General features: G+C 33.2%; 4 protein-coding genes across 4 annotated transcripts; 2 read left to right on the plus strand and 2 right to left on the minus strand.

Annotated features, from left to right (window-relative positions):
• Window positions 1-1,503: 1,503 nt before the first annotated feature.
• Window positions 1,504-2,907, plus strand: LOC123700639. Its single transcript, XM_045647885.1, has 3 exons — window positions 1,504-1,791; window positions 2,018-2,243; window positions 2,501-2,907. Exons 1-3 carry the CDS (start codon window positions 1,669-1,671, stop codon window positions 2,596-2,598), a joined length of 447 nt encoding a protein of 148 aa, XP_045503841.1. The 5' UTR covers window positions 1,504-1,668; the 3' UTR covers window positions 2,599-2,907.
• Window positions 2,908-8,080: 5,173 nt separating this feature from the next.
• On the minus strand, window positions 8,081-9,383 carry LOC123700640. The gene is made up of 3 exons (XM_045647886.1): window positions 9,266-9,383; window positions 8,686-9,151; window positions 8,081-8,340 (listed from the first exon to the last, which is right to left on the minus strand). Exons 2-3 carry the CDS (start codon window positions 8,993-8,995, stop codon window positions 8,117-8,119), a joined length of 534 nt encoding a protein of 177 aa, XP_045503842.1. The 5' UTR covers window positions 8,996-9,151; window positions 9,266-9,383; the 3' UTR covers window positions 8,081-8,116.
• A 127-nt stretch (window positions 9,384-9,510) lies between these two features.
• Window positions 9,511-17,127, plus strand: LOC123700642. The gene is made up of 4 exons (XM_045647889.1): window positions 9,511-9,716; window positions 9,992-10,025; window positions 16,288-16,412; window positions 16,668-17,127. Exons 1-4 carry the CDS (start codon window positions 9,638-9,640, stop codon window positions 16,892-16,894), a joined length of 465 nt encoding a protein of 154 aa, XP_045503845.1. The 5' UTR covers window positions 9,511-9,637; the 3' UTR covers window positions 16,895-17,127.
• Window positions 11,581-15,831, minus strand: LOC123700641. The gene is made up of 6 exons (XM_045647887.1): window positions 15,449-15,831; window positions 15,099-15,267; window positions 13,968-14,768; window positions 13,380-13,626; window positions 13,096-13,284; window positions 11,581-12,737 (listed from the first exon to the last, which is right to left on the minus strand). The coding sequence occupies exons 1-6, from the start codon at window positions 15,556-15,558 to the stop codon at window positions 11,656-11,658; spliced, it is 2,598 nt and encodes an 865-aa protein (XP_045503843.1). The 5' UTR covers window positions 15,559-15,831; the 3' UTR covers window positions 11,581-11,655.
• Window positions 17,128-17,208: the final 81 nt, after the last annotated feature.

Consider the following 17,208-nt stretch of genomic DNA (forward strand, 5'->3'; position numbering starts at 1 on the left):
TTCTGATATATATTGTATAGATCCCAGACATCCTATAGACAGATGTTACCAACCAGTTTTGTGGTCCCCCTCCCCCCACCCCGGTAATTAAATATGGCATACAAAGAAAAAAATAAAAATTTCCAAAACATGCCGTGTGGGGTATCAAATGAAAGAGCTTATTGAGTAGATCACGAATATATAGCATACTATAACATTTCTTACACTTTCTCTAAGATTTTTTAGAAAATTTACGAAAATGCTCCATTTTTGAACTTTAAACCACTATAGATTGAAAACTCATGAATATATTTTTTAAATTCTTATTTTAAATAATTAACAATAGTCCATTGTTTACAATTCAATAGTTCGTAATATAATATAAGTGAGCTATATGTATGTGGTGGATTTGATGACCCCCCAAAATGTTTTAAATTGCAAGGCGCAACTTTCATCACACAGAGGCTGATTCAATAATGTTCTGCCATATTTTTGATTCTGTCAAACACAACGACAGTGCAGAGATAATTATTCTAAGCCCTGACACCGATATTTTTGTATTAGGCCTTTATTTCTGGCATAAACTTGAAAATATACTCGCCATCTTTGAATTCTCCCCCCACTCCCCCATGCAACTATTTCACTGTACGAACTATTGAATCGTAAACAATGGACTATTGCTAATTATTTAAAATAAGAATTTAAAAAATATATTCATGAGTTTTCAATTTATAGTGGTTTAAAGTAAACTCAAAAATGGAGCATTTTCGTAAATTTTCTAATAAATCTTAGAGAAAGTGTAAGAAATGTTATAGTATGTTATATATTCGTGATCTACTCAATAAGCTCTTTCATTTGATACCCCACACGGCATGTTTTGGAAATTTTTATTTTTTTCTTTGTATGCCATATTTAATTACCGGGGTGGGGTGAGAGGGACCACAAAACTGGTTGGCAACATCTGTCTATAGGATGTCTGGGATCTATAAAATATATATCAGAAGTCAGATTTAGGTCCGCTATTTTTGCAAACGAAACTCCACTGAGAGTCCGGTCTAATATCTCAACGAAAAAAAATAATCAGCTGGTTACAACATGGTGTAAACGTTAAAGTAAAAAATAAAAAAGATTCGATAATATTATTTATGTGTGCTATTTAAATAGGTTTGAAGTCGGTGCCTGCTGTGGTGCCAAGGCAGTGTTAAAACTTAGCAGCTTACACGGGCTTAATACTAAGTGCTTAGTGCTTAGTTAGCAATATACTCGTCGGGGGACAGGCGAAAACGCACGTGATTAACGCGAGGACCACATTCACGTTCACGGTTGTGTATGGAGCTTCAATACTACATAATAATATATTGTTCCAAACAAGAAGCTTATTCCAAACTTGTTATACAATGACGTCGTTAGTTAGGTATATAGCTATGAACCACGAACGCATCTTTTGTTCGTTTTGACTTTTGAATTTTGACATTGCTCTTGACGTTTTCCCGTTCCCGGATGACATTAGTTGGATTGTCATTTGTCATTTGATAAGGTCATTTGTCATGAAAATTGTAAACATCAAGTAAACATACAAAAAATAACATTAGAAATATGTATCTTTAATTGTTGAACAAATACCTACCTATCAAATAGGAATCGCTTTGGTTTGCGTTGGATTAACAGAACAAAGTAACTATTTCAATTATGAGTCGAATGTCGGCACACAAATTACAAAAGCAAATCGCTGAAGAAACACAGTTATTAGCCGAAGAGAAATGGCTTATAAAAACGTTAAATATTATTAAAAAGGAACGAAACGGTCTACAGGTATAGTTTTATAATCAATGGTTAGATTTTTCATTGTTTCGCATGACTTTAACAAACAATTCAGCATAAACACCTTGCTATATCTTACTACTCAAAGAACTATAAAAATCTACTTAATACTATGTAGTTTAAGTATGATAGATATCTAATATCTATCATTGTACATAATATATGAAACTACTTATTATTGTAGACCTACATTATAATATGAATTGAAAATTTTTAGATAGAAAGACTCCAATTAGAAAGTATAAAAATGCAGGCCCAAGGTCTACAACCAAAAACATCGAATGTAGAGGCAGAACCGTCCACATCAGCAGTCAATTTAATGCAAACCACAAAAGGAATTAGTAGCAGTGAGAAATTAGCTTTTGAGGAAGAACCTGAATATGCAAATAATGTGGCTTGTAACGAAGAGTCCTTGAATTTAAATATTACTGATTCAGTGTTTGGTAAGTTTCTAGTCACTGTGTGTGTTTTTATACACTAAACTTTTTGTATAAAGAATCCTTTCGATTATGGACCATTAAGTATCATAGAGGTTTCTGTTTCTAATTCTGTATGTACTTAGTATACATGTATTATACTGTAGTGTTTTTCATATTTTTTATTTAGAGTGAAATATGTGATCATAAGAATATTTTTACAGTCTTATGTAATTTATTTTTAAATTGTTATGTTTTAATTATTTTGACAAACATAATTCCAGATAAAATTAACGATGACTTTAACATGGAAGAGGATGAAGATGATGATGATGATGTTATTATTGATATGAACATGTTAATGAATGCACAAAATATGTGAACTAAAGAACTTGAAATTTGGATCATAACCAATTCATTATTATAATCAAATTGAAAAGATATACTGATGATCTCTTTTTAAAAATGATAACAAGAAGATTAAAATATTATATGGAAATAAATGATAGTTTTGTAATATAACTAATAAGAGAATCATCCCAATAGAAATTGAACAGTCAGAATGAATTACAACATCACCTAAATAATATCCTTCCTGTATCCTGGATAAAAAAAATTAGTAACTACCAGTTAGTATTGTAATAATTTTTAACTGTTACTTTCATATTCCATTTTTCAGAACTTGTTCCTATAAAATCTGGGGGCACGGCAGTGCCCCCGCCAAGTCGAGCAAAAAAAAAGCGGCACGGCCGTACCATCCTTTTCTCGAAGCAATTCGGGCCTTTTTCGACCCCCTATAATTCGGTTGTGGATAAAGCAAGAAACCTGAATCTTCAGTAACTAATCCGGCATTGTATAAACACGGAATATTTAAAATTTCAGTCAATTTGAACCAGTAGTTTAAGAATGACAACTTGTTAAAGTTTCTAAATTTTGTCACTCACTGACTCACCGATCATCAAAAGTCCAAGGCACTTCTAGCAGACTTAGAAGCTTCATATTTGGAATACATATAGAGTTTAGTGTCTTAATCATGGGAAAACTTAAATATTTTGTAATTTCGGTCCAGTTTTCCAAATACACCAACTGCATCAATAACTTTGTAATCCCATATAAATATATGGGATTACAAAGTTATTTATGCAGTTGGTGGTTGGTGGTGGTTATAAATTTAACAGGTGTAGATAGGTATACCTACCATATGAGGCAAGGGAGGGGGTATAGGGTGGGTAAGGGTGTGTTTAGCCCATGAAACTGAACAACATTATTACTTGTAAAATGGTCGACGTAATGAAAAACACATGATTGGACATGTCTTGAAGTACGAAAATCTAATAAAACAATATATTAACATTGGTCTTAGAGTTTTATCTAGTAGAGAGTGCGGTTCTTTGGAAGCCAGTGACACTCTACTAGGTATTTCTTTGTACGGCACAGATCCTTCCACAACTATTCGATGGCTGGACGTCAACATCTTTCGTAACCGGCGTGTTAAATCTAAGTCTGATATGATGATACTAGAACCGGAGTCCACCGATATTTATTACGAGTCATGGATCGATGACCACTATCCTAAACGGCCCAAAGAACTAGAGGCTACTAACTTATACAGTTTCGCTCAAAATTACGATATTGTGAAAACACGCCCAGTCTCCTCTGAAGTGGAGTGTTACGAGATAAATGACAGTAAAAGGTTCCTGAAACGAAGAGCTAACCCATATTTAATCAATCACTATTTCTACGACCCAGAACAGGTACCAGAAAAATACTTTTTCTCTTTACTTCTTTTATTCAAGCCATGGCGTTCCTCAGATGAGCTTAAAATAGGGTGTGAAACTTACACGGAGGCGTTTAATTTGGTGAAAGAAGAATTAAAAGAAGGAGACAATTATGGCAATTCAATGATAGAGTCAAGATATAAAATACAAAAGGCATTTGAAATGATAGAGTCTAAAGTTGCTGAGATAAATGAAGATAGGGAAATGGTTGATGATGACGATGGTCCTGAAAAAAGCTGCAAATGCCATGGACGACTTTCAGAGAATCAATATCGCTGAAGAAGAAGAGACTGATCTTCACAGTATGATCGCAAAACTGAATGTAGATCAAAAAAGAGTCTTTGATATGATCATAAATAAAATGGACACTACTGATAATAGCGCTGACGTTTTACGCTGTTTCGTCAGCGGAACTGGTGGCACTGGTAAGAGCTTTTTAATAAAAACCCTAAAGGTTTGGGTTAAGACGCATTTAAACAAAAAAGTGGCAGTTAGTGCTCCAACAGGCATAGCTGCCTTCAATGTAAATGGATTGACAATACATAGACTATTACAGCTGCCTGTGGAACACAAGCAAACACCAAAGTACAAACCACTTTCTGATGAAGTACTCCAGGTTTTGAGATCAGATTTGAAAGAAGTAGTGTTGTTTATCATAGACGAAGTGTCGATGATATCCAATCTGGGGGCACGGTAGTGCCCCCGCCAAGACGAGCCAAGCGAAAGTGAAGCGCACAGGCACTACCTACCTTTTCTCGAAGCGCTTCGACGTTTTTTTGTACCCTCATAACTTGGGTTTGGATTATGCTAAATCAACAAAATTTTCGGGATATATTGTCAATAGCGGACTTATTGAACATATTAAGTTTTAATTACATTAGCTTTTATACTTCAGATTTTATTTATATCTAAAAAACGCTAATTTCGTCACTGACTCACTGATGATCATCAAAATTCTTAAGGTATTTCCTAATGTCCTAGAAAGCTGAAATTTTGTATGTAAGCTAGTATTAGCACATAAACAACAAAAAAATTATAAAACATGTAACTTTCATCCCCCAACCCCTTAAACTAGGGGATGGGAGTTTGTATGAGACCTGAAATTTTAAATTAAATTTTGATGACGCTAGAGGTCTAATCTAATAATCTAAAACTTGGTTCCCCTAGAAATATATATGTATAGGTAATCCTTGTTAAAAAAAATTAATCGACATATTATATTGAGACATATACTTCAGATCAGATCATATTATAAATATGAATGAATAGAAGTGTTGCGAACGTCTCCTGCCTCTTAAGTCCACACAGTAGCTAAAAATAAAAAAAATTGTCCTTGACAAAAGAGTGGGCTATAAAAAAGGCGTATCTGATGTGCTAGAAATACGCCACAACAACTTACAAAAAGAAATGAAATCCCACCAAAAACATTTTCATGTAAAATGTTGCCAAGACGAGCCCATATGACTCGCACTGTCAAAAAGTTATCAGATGTCATGTAGAGCCAAGCTTCTAACACTACACGCCCTAACTCTACAAGGCCTAACTTCACAAACTCTACACCTTAGTCAAAATATGTGGCTTGGCCGTTCGTTACTACAAGAACTATTGTATAACACAAAAGTAATGAACAGTGAATTAATTTTTCACCTTACGCCGATGTGAAAGTAGCGAAATGGCCAAGCCACATATTTTGACTAAGGTGTAGAGTTTGTGAAGTTAGGCCTTGTAGAGTTAGGGCGTGTAGTGTTAGAAGCTTGGCTCTACATGACATCTGATAACTTTTTGACAGTGCGAGTCATATGGGCTCGTCTTGGCAACATTTTACATGAAAATGTTTTTGGTGGGATGTTACTTTAATATATTATATTCATTTACGTTTGTCTGAGATATTCGACACAAGTGACGATCAGAACGGGTGGTTTGGAAAGAAACATCTTGTAGTTTTCGGGGATCTCTTACAACTTCCACCGGTAAAAGTCACCTTTTGAAAAATTGACAAATACTGAAACTAACAAATTGCTAGGTTCCCTCAGTATGCCCAATCTGTGGATTGAACTGTTCACATACGATGAACTTACAATTAACATGCGGCAGATTAATGATTCTGACTTTGTTGATATGCTAAATAGAATTAGATTAGGTGTGACTACAAAAAAAGACCGCGAGTTACTCTCGACTAGATTATTAACTCTCAAGTCCGATTCAAATGAAAACTGATTAACTGAAATAATTAAACACCTCTCGAAACTTCCTGATGATACCGTTTGCTTATTGCCTACAAAAAATATGTGTCAACAATTAAATACTGCAATGCTAAGATCTCTCCCACATCCTGAAATAAATCTTATAGCTATAGATAGCATTGATTGTCCCAGGTACCTAACAAAAAGAGCTCGTGAATGTATAAAAAATATGAAGACGATGCTTCTATGACTGCAGGTCTAGAAAAGAACATAATTATAAAAATAGGCGCAAAAGTCATGTTAAGGCGAAACATTGACGAGAGTCTCGGTTTAGTTAATGGATCTATCGGGATAGTGCGAAAAGTAAAAGTTGATCCTGAAAATTCAAAAATAATTAAGAGAATATATATCACATTTAATAATGAACCTAATGCATACGAGCTTGGTCCGGTCAAAACATAAATTTGAAATTATTAATAGAGCTTATGTTCATCGCGAACAATTTCCCATATGTATAGCCTATGCTATAACTATACATAAAAGTCAGGGCCTAAGCCTAAGTAATGCGCTGATGGATATAAGTTCTGCAGTGTTCACATCCGGTCAAGCTTACGTGGCACTTTCGAGAGTTACAAGTCTGGGCGGTTTACATCTCATTAATGTCGACTTTGGAAGTATTAAAGCGCAGGAATCATCAATTTGTGAATACAACAGATTAAGAAGTATTTACCGTCCAGACTTGTCAAAAATTGAGACATCAAAGCCTCCGAGAAAAGCCCATAGAGACAGGGAGTGGGCTTTGAGAAAAACTGTGGCTGAAGCTCAAGAAGTAGTACCGGAAAAGAAAAAGAGGAAGACTACATATAAAAATAAGAAAATATCATAAGACCTTTAACAAAATTCGTTAGAAGTAGATGGTATCAAAAAGAAAGGCTCTACAAAAAGAAGTGAGATCCCATCAAAAACATCCTGTAAAAAACCCAAGTCTCGCAGCTCAGTCTTTCTACCGTCAAAAGTTGTGAGATCCATGTAATACCAAGTCGGTTAATCTATTTAGTGTCTACTTGAAGGACCTTCTGTCTTAAGTTATTACATAAGTTATTATCATGCCAATATAAAAATATTTAACGTTTTAAACAAATAGATCGACTTGGACATCGCTTGATTTGATTATTAGTATGTATCACACTACACAGCACGACGGGCCAGCGACCAACAGGAACGAGAGTTTCAATCGCGTGAGGCGCGAGAGACTAAAGAATCTAATATAATATTGTAATATTCATTTTGTTTTCATGCGATGTCCAAGTCGATCTATTTGTTTAAAACGTTAAATATTTTTATATTGGCATGATAATAACTTATGTAATAACTTAAGACAGAAGGTCCTTCAAGTAGACACTAAATAGATTAACCGACTTGGTATTACATGGATCTCACAACTTTTGACGGTAGAAAGACTGAGCTGCGAGACTTGGGTTTTTTACAGGATGTTTTTGATGGGATATTTATTCTCTTGATTACCAAGCCAAGTGTATAAAACAATTGTTAAATAAAAGACTATGTTGACATATGAATTCATTTATTTCTTTCAATTATTACATCTCGATTAAATTACATATTTATTAAAGATTAATATAGAATTAGAGCGCAGTAGAAAATGGAAAAATCATAAATAGAAATAAAAGATTATCCAATGATAAGAAATAGAAGAATAGGAAAGAATAAAAATAATGGAAAATACATTTCTTATTTTATATTGTCTGCTTAGTGTCATATTCAAATTGTTAATTTTCTTATTAAATCATATCATATTATTACTTTAAGTCACACATATCACAGACATTTTACTCTATCACAATTATTATTATTATGTCGATTTCATTACGTTTTAATTATAATCAAACATATTCAAATAAATTAATTCATCTTAAAACAATTACATAGCAGTCAAACTGGATACAATTTTCTTGCCAAGCAAGTCAGTCGCGACCTGCATAATGACCATTGCGAGCTGAGCGCTGCCTCCAGACTGCTGTGTGAGGAACTTGGCGGCTTTTCTGTAGTCATCCAAACCCATGCCAGCTAGGTAATCGTACACTATTTCGAAAAGCTCAGATAGTTTTCCTTTTATATCTTGCCAGATCTCTCGCATCGTGACCGCTGAAAAGGGTTAGTGATTAGAATAGTAGTTAATATTGTAACCAAAAAAAAAATCCTACCCTATGTATTTAATATTTTATTACAAGAGGGGGAAATCCGCAAGTCCGCATGTAGCTACTTTCACAAAAAATATTTATTAGGTATTTTGTCTCATAAATTTTAACGTTAATTTCAAATGTACAAAAGTACCTAATAATTTCTAAAACCGGGGTCAGTTAAACGATCTTTTGGTTGCACACGTGGTTCCTGGGACGATAATTTAATATTTTACGGGATGATTTCAAAAATATATCTCTGTCTAACATCCAAAATTACAGTTGAATATGTTATTTTACAATGTCTTACCAACTACTCCTAGGCCGCAAACGCCGCCAACGGCTCCGCCGACGGCCGCGCCAACTTTCCCGCCATAATGTCTCCCGATTAGAGCTCCCGCTAAAGTTAGACCTGTCGTAATCATTACTGCACTTCTTGCTCTTCCATCGTTTAAAATAACTCGGAAATTGAATTGATCCGATATTGAAAGAATTACTTTTTCTATAGACGAAGGGTCAAAAGGCAATGCGTTTCCGCTCGATATTCCACATGAACCTTGCGTACAGCAGACTTCGTAATCTTCATTTTCAGAATCAGAAAAATCCGAATCGGAAGACATTTTTTCTTCTTAATCACAAAATCGATGGGAGCCACAAATAGGAGCGCACGTGCTCACGTTGCGTCGGAATCTAATTAACGTTCATAAGACTTCATACTACCCTCAATCCTCATTCATTGAACAATTACTGGATCTTTTAATTGTGATATGGATACCCTTCATTTGGGAATATACGTGTAAAGAACATAATCTAAATATTATAATAATGAATATTTTAAATGAAAAAAATCAATTAATTTATGGGAAAAAATCCATTAGTGTTAAAATTACCTTTTATTATAGGTTGTTCTCATTGTTCTAGTGGTGACTACTGCAGAGATTAGTGATGATGACTATGGTGATGACTTCTACAGTTATTTTTAAATCATAAATAAATAATATTAAAGCGTTATCCAGAAAAGAAGAAACGCGAAACGATCATTTTCATTTTACGCAAGTTTTACGCAGATGGCGTACGTCTAACGTCATCGTATTGTCATAATATTATTATGTCAATATCAATGTCAGTTAATTTTAACAACAAATCCCCGTCTTCAGAATGAAATGTTTATTTTTTTCTGCGCTATTTGCTATTTTCATAGTAACGTAGTTTGTTAACGTAATTGATTTTTATTTTACTTTCTTATGTTTTAAATATTTGAAATGGCTTTAGTCCAACCATATGCGAGAAACGAGATCAATTTTGATCAAAATTGGATTGATAGAATAATTTTAGAACTCGGTATGTTTTGTAACATATTATTTATCCTTGAATGTGTGTAGAAAATATTAAATAACACTATTGTAGGGAAATGCATTCACCTCTTACTCCTATTGCCTGTTAATTTTAAGTTTTATGCCTCTGATTTTAAATACATATTATTGTTTTATTGTTTACTTTAATTAAGGATCCCAACATTTTTTCTATGAAGTTGTATGTATACAAAATTATAATCATTAATACCTATTATATACTGCTTAAACTTTGCCGATTAATTAACAATATTTATTTTGCAGCGGACGCCTTTAACATCAGAGTTGTATGGGACAGGGATACTGCCAGGGGGGGGACACTTAGAACAAACTGACATTTATTAAAGAAAGCCACGCGATCTATACTTTGGCGAGTAAAAACTTATTTAAATAAGTTTATATTAAATCCCCAAAAGATGGCATCGCACTTTCCGAAGTTTTTGCAAAGTGAATAAAGATATTTAAATAAATGGAAATTATTCTTTAAACATTGTTTTATTTTAATAGATCGAATGCATGTCTTACTTTTTTTCAAATTCCAATAAATAATTTTGCGATTTCAATCGCTTCTTATGGTATCAAATTAATAAACTTGCAACATCTTCTGAAAGCTTCTCAGTGTTGTCCTATATGAAATCAATGCAGTAAAATAAGGCAAATGAAAACCTTTCTTTATTCAAAGTTTAAATGAATTAGAACAATAATCTCAGATTTTTAATTCAGTACCTATCTTATCTAGAACTATAATTATTCAGGAAAATATTTTACATAAAAAAATAGTGCGTCTAACTAAATAAAATACTGAAAACGTCTTATTTAATTTACATGAAAAGTGTTAAATATGATTTATTAATTGGTAACATTGACTAACTTTTTTTTTGTAATTTGTATTTGATAATTCTGTCATAAAATGGCGGCGACTATACGTGAACGGTGAAGTTTATTTACGTTAAAATTACTTAATTAGTTCATTTTGTTGATAATCGTGTGAAGTTTATAGTTCTCGTGAAAGTGTGGTGAAAGTGCGTTGAATCGAGCCCTACGTTCAGGCTTTCAAAACGTTTTACTGAAAATTATGTGCACGGACAGTTTTGTTTTAGATAAGTACTTAAAAATATGTAATATTACAATATGTGAAAGCATTTAAAAAATAAAGAACTAATTTCTTTTATTGTCGTTTTCTTCATTATCCTTAGTAAGTACTTCAATTTGTTTTAAGAAATTTGACTGAATTATACCTATTTAGCACTTCCAAATATCTCATTTTTAAAGACTCCGTATTTATATTCATATAATGAAACTAATATATATACTAATTATATAAGCTAATTATCTTGTAATTATTACAACTGAAAAGTTTTTTTTTAAATCACCTAAATCTTTAAAAACCATCCATTTTGTAATCATTTAGATCTTAGTCTTATTTCTAAAATGTTGAAAATAAATGATAATAAATCAGTTGTAGGTATTCTCTGAAACAATATCGCTCTCCTATTTCAATAACGACGCAAATATAATATGTGAGCATTTATTCCAGGCACATATTATTTTTGCCTGAAATGATTATTCAAATTAAATTGCGTCGTTATTTATAGAAGACATAGAATACAATTACTCCTAGCGGAGAAGAACAACAACTACATACAACGCAAAATCAATCCTGCCATCTAGTTTATTACCAAGTCAACACGTGTGAGCGCGCGAAAATTTGAACCGCAGTTTATGAATCTAAAAATAAAATAATGTTTGAGATTGGCATTTTCACTTGCATGAAAACTCAGTAGACTTCAGAAACATAATACTGAGTTTTCTTGCAAGTGAAAATGCACGTGGATGAAAAATAAAACAGTAAGTACATTTTTTACATATTATATTACAATAATAAGAGATTAATCTAAGACATTGACATAAATACCAACAAACTTAAACTACTTGTGTAATATTACATCCATTTTTTTTTGCAACTTTGTCGCAGAAGCTTCTTCAGCAAAGGCTCTATTTTTGATTGTACAAAATCTTTTTGTGCAAATCACAAATACTGATTTAACAATTATATTTACATTTTCTTCTTTGTGATTTGCACATGTTATAAAATCAAAATTAGCGGAGTTTTTTACATTTTCAATTACAGTTTGTTTTAAAAATGTTATATGAGCCTTTTCCTTTAAAAAGTTGTTCACTACTGTGGCACAAAATTCCACACAAGCTATTAATTCATTAGTAGCATAATTAAGGCTTTTTTTTAAATCATTATATTCTTTAAAATCAATGAATATGTGACTTCTTTGCACTGTTTGAGCAACAAATGTCTCTGAACATGTTTCGCAATCATTAATTGGCAACTGTTTTAACAAAAACCCACAGACGTAAGCACAAGCTTGTATTTCAGCAGTATTTTCATTGAGTGCTTCTTCGATTTCAAATGGTAAAAGATCTGAAGAAGAACTTAATGAAAATACTGCCGAATCAGACTTGGTTTCACTTTCTGTGGGCTGTGTTTTCTGCTGGGACAATAATGTTTGAAAATTATCAATAATGACATTATTGTCCAGTTCACAGTTACCAGTTGTGCCTATGTGGGATAGGTTGCTCAAAATGGCAGTTTTTAAGCCAGCCACAAACTGTCCACTTGTGGGATTAGTGTTAGATCCACAATTTCCACGAATAACACCAAAAAGGTTCTCAAGGGGATCTTGTTGAATCCTTCTAGTGGCTAAACTACGGATGCTCCATTTTTGTTGGAGGTTTCGCCACAATCTCTCCATTGCATTTAAGTTCCAAACCCACCCTTCTTGGGATGGAGGCTTTCTATGGATCCCAATGAATTTCAGAGTGTTGAAAAATTCTTTCATTTTTGAAAAAAATGTTATGTGTAGACTTGTTGCTGTTAAATTGGTAGCATGTGGCTTCCCTCTTCTTAAGTCAGCAGAATCACTGTTTAGCGAATCAAATAATTTGTCCATGTCTGCAACAACATTAGCCGTAACTGCAGCTTCTGTAGTTAATGTTCCTGTAAAATAACATTAAACTGTGAATAAATAGTGCTCACTACGTTACGTAAAGAACTTACATACAAAATTTCAGGCTTATAGGTTTAGCAGTTTGGGCTGTGCGTTGATATCTGTATATCTCACTCAGTAAGTCACCTTCCCCTTTTATATATAATTTATTTTCAATAATAAAATGTTAATTAGACACCTACATCTTTTTTTTCACAAGTCTGACATATTTACAATGTGAATGAAGTCTATCTTTCATACTATTAATTCAACATTTTGACAAATATTTTAAAATGTTGATGTTTCCCATCTAGTTTAGCTTCTAAATAATGAGAAATTGGCAATTCAATGCATGCTTTGCTTACATACCATCAGCAATTTTGGCGAACATACCAGCTGCAACCGAGTGACTCAGCACTTGAGCAGCAAGATTCACCTTCATCTTTTGCTTAGTGTTGGGATTCAGATGATCTTTTTTCAAAGATGGTGCAAACACAAAATTTGGATTTATGCTGTCAACTTCATAAAATTCAGTAATGTGGCTCCATTTAGCTACTCCTGAAAGTAAAATATTTAAATATATTAATTTCAGATTTCTGGAGAATTTGTATGTGAGTACTAAAACTAAAATTAGCTATTAAATGATTTCTTACCTCTGCCTATTTTGTCACCGCAATGAATATTTGTGGTACATTCCAGATCATATTTTAAAAACAAATTTCTAAAACATTTTAATAGATGAGGAGTGTCATAAAATGTGACTACATCTCTTTTTTCAAACGATATGTATGGGTGCTCTTTTGTTGCACCCAATATATATAGGGCCCTCCTATTTACTCCATCCATATCGCAAACAGTTGCAGCTATATTTATTCCTGCTTCAAAGCATTGATGCAGAACCTGAAATATACAAGAACATAGTAAAGTGTGAGAATATGGTCATTATAAACATAAACGTATGTAAACAGTAATTGCACATTTATTACTTATAGCATGTCTAACTAAGAGCAAATAAAATTATTTATGAATAATTTTATAAATAATGACAATCAGTTCAAAATTGGCACAAAAATACAAATTATGAGGGAAGAGATCAACATCCATACCCTCATTCATGCATACAGGTCAAAATCATAACCCTCCTTTTTGTTTCGCTGTAGTAGGGTAAAAAAGGACCATACAGTCAAACTGAAAGCCTTATTTTTTTGTTGTTTCAAAAAAAAAAAAAATCATATATTTACCTCCTTGATGAGAACAGCAAGTCTATCTGCTGTACTGAATCCACTTGAAAAGTAATGTGCTACCGGCTGCTTCACTCGTTTCCGGATCCCACTGATCATGAAAACCAAAGCATATCCAGCTAATTGTTCTGATCTTCCTTGTGTCCCATGATCTTGGAAACCTTCTATCATGTCATCCTTCTGATTATATTGCAGGTGCTTTTTTAATGACATTTCGTCAAACATCAAAACATACTCATTGTCTTGGGGATGTTGGGTTTTTACAAATTTCTTTAAGACTTCAAGCACTGACGTATTGCATCCAACATCCATTAAAACTTTGTTAAGCAGATTCTTTAAAGTACTTGCCGATGGTAAACAAAATAGCCTTCGCAGTAAGCGGTAACAGCTTGGTGATCTTTTGTAAATTCTTAAGGCTATAATTTTTTCCTCTTTGGACCACCTCTTTCCTGTTAATTTTCTTTTTGAATTTCTTATTTGCCCCTGCAGGAGCAGTGAAAATGCAGGCGTTATATTCTTGGATAATTTCTCCACAGCCTTATCTTCTGCAAGAACTTTTAATACAGAATTGGCTTTTAATCTTTTTATTGTATTTTGCAATGTGCAAATTCTGCTCATGAACTTGGTACATTTTTTGTATAAAATTGTCTCTTGTTCAGTCATTTTCCCTTTTTTTGGCAGTTGACTCTGGCAAGTACCTGAGGTACCGGGTTCCATGTTCACATCAATATTTGAAAGGGGAATGCGTTCAGTTGGTCTTGATGGTTCATTAGAATAAGATGGAGCCAAAGCATGCTCAACCTGAAAGTGAAAAATTTAATAATATTAGTATGAGCATCAGCTTCAGTCAGCTCATGGATAGAAGACTATTTAGTTTAACTAGAGCATGATATTTTTCTTTGATAAATTACGTTTTACTAGAAGATTGGCTAACTAAAAAAAGAAACAGACAAAATGTGAACCACAGAGTTTGTCTAGAAGAGAACCTTTTATCGACTGGCCTGTTGGTCAAGTGGTTAGAGATCTTGACTGCTAAGCTGTTTGTGGGTTTGATTCCCACCCAGGACAATTATTAGTTACTTCTACTACACCGATTGCAACCATGAAATAATTAGGTAATGTTATACTTACATCACAAGGCACAGCATTATGTGCTAATCTCTTCCTGGAATCATTTGAAATGTCCTCAGGTTTAAAGTGTCTCTCACACAAAACTCTGTGCTCATTATATAATTTCCTTTGAAATTGTATAGAGCTGTAGTCTCCCTCAGGAAACATGTACTTTGCCCACAATTCACACCTGTAATAAAATCATGCATTTTGGTTAAATAAAAATAGCCAAGATTAGATTAGCTTTTTTGTTTGTTAGTATTGAATTGAAAAAATCAAATCAAAATAATTTATTAAATTTCATTTGTACATAATTATGAACTAATCAAATGTTATTTTTGACGCCAATGGTAGGGAAGCCTTAAACATACCGAAGCAAATTCCTTGTACCGGGCTTAGAAAATCGGTACAATTTAACATCATCTTCAGCAGGTGAAGCTCCGCATTTAAAGCACTTCCTTCTGTTTTCTTTTTCAGCCATAATTGAACTAAAAGAGTTACTTTCTAACAAAACAGCACAAATAATGGAGTCAACATCTCATACAATATAACACAGTTTTAAAGGTTTCGAGGAACAGAAGCTCAACTCGATGTTTCGTCTGACGACAAAGAGTCACTTATCTCACTGCACAAACGAATAACAATATTGATAAACGCTATCAGAAAACGAAGAAGTAGAAAGAAATATGATGCGCAGACACAAACAGACGCCATTTTCATGACGCTTTATTTTGACAGCAAACCACACCAGTGTTACCACATTATAAAACTGAAACTACTATATAATATAGGAATTCCTTCATATAATTTTTTTACTTTGAGAATTCTACATTATTTTAAATCATTTTGAAAGTTCTTTACTCAATGTACAAAAGGCAAAATATTTTGTAATAAATTTTTGACATTATTTTGTAGAATTGACCTACTATAATAGTAGAGGATATTGTTATTTGCAGGTGGACACCCTAAAATTAATACCCCGTAGGTATCTAAAAGTTCCCATTGAAGTTGACGGGGGCTGATAGAAGAGTAGTGATAAAAAAAATATACCTACTACCTATGTATATTAACGTATATATGTATGTAGGTATATGGAATTAGTTCTAACCCCAAAATCCAGAGGGCTCATTGTCGCCAGTCAAAGTCAAATAGGTTGGCCTTCATATGCTTCAAGAGGGCTCTCTATGCCCTATTATACATTATACTCTTTGGATACTGCTATATTAGGAGGGGCATTTGCTCTAGCGGGGGGATTGGTGGGGGGTTACGCAGGCGGCCGGCTTGGGGCAGCATTAGGAGCAGGGCTCGGAGGGGCAGCTGGTGTTGGAGTCAGGAGTTAGTATTAACATCTTTTATGTACAGTTTATCTAGTAGAAAAACTTTTTTTAAGTAATAGAACTAAAAATATGACTGTGCGTTATGGTAATAAAATGTTTGATGCACATTGTTATCTTCAAAAATTTTTTTTGTTTCAAACATTTTTTATATTAAAGTTAAAGTAGCATGACTATAATATACTCTTTGTGAGAAGCAGTAATTTTATTTATCTTTTACTTTTTAAACTAACACAATAATAAATTTACTTTTCAGCCGTAATAAGTCTCCGTGAACTGTGGTCAACTGTCAAAGAGAAGCTAAAGGAACTCATCTACATAGTGTTTAACTTTTTACGACGTCTCGATCCTGTCGACTATATAAGGGCATTTGATATCCTTATGGCGTGTACCGCGAGTCGGCGTGAACTAGTGTTCACTATTCTTGATTTTGTCGCTGAAAAACTTGGTAGAGAAGTGCTATCTAGTATAACGGCTGCTTAAATATAGTATTGAGGCTTTAGGATTTTTAGAAAATAGTAAACTAGATTTATAAAAGTTTTATAGAAGTGTAAGACATTTCTGTTACAACTACAATATTCAATGATGGATTGGATTTAGGAAACAATGTTATATTTAGAATTATCTTACTACACTTTCTATTCAAAATTTATAACTATGATCTTTGAGCTTCACATTAATTTAGAACTTTGAATATGCCTTGGTTGCTAACACTTATTATAGGTATATATAGGAAAAGATGAATTTGTTAAATTAAATATGCGCTTATAGTGTAGTAGAATTGTAGAATAGTGATA

The sequence above is a fragment of the Colias croceus genome, chromosome 20 (assembly GCF_905220415.1).
Source record: "Colias croceus chromosome 20, ilColCroc2.1".
NCBI classification, from domain to species: Eukaryota; Metazoa; Arthropoda; class Insecta; order Lepidoptera; family Pieridae; genus Colias; species Colias croceus.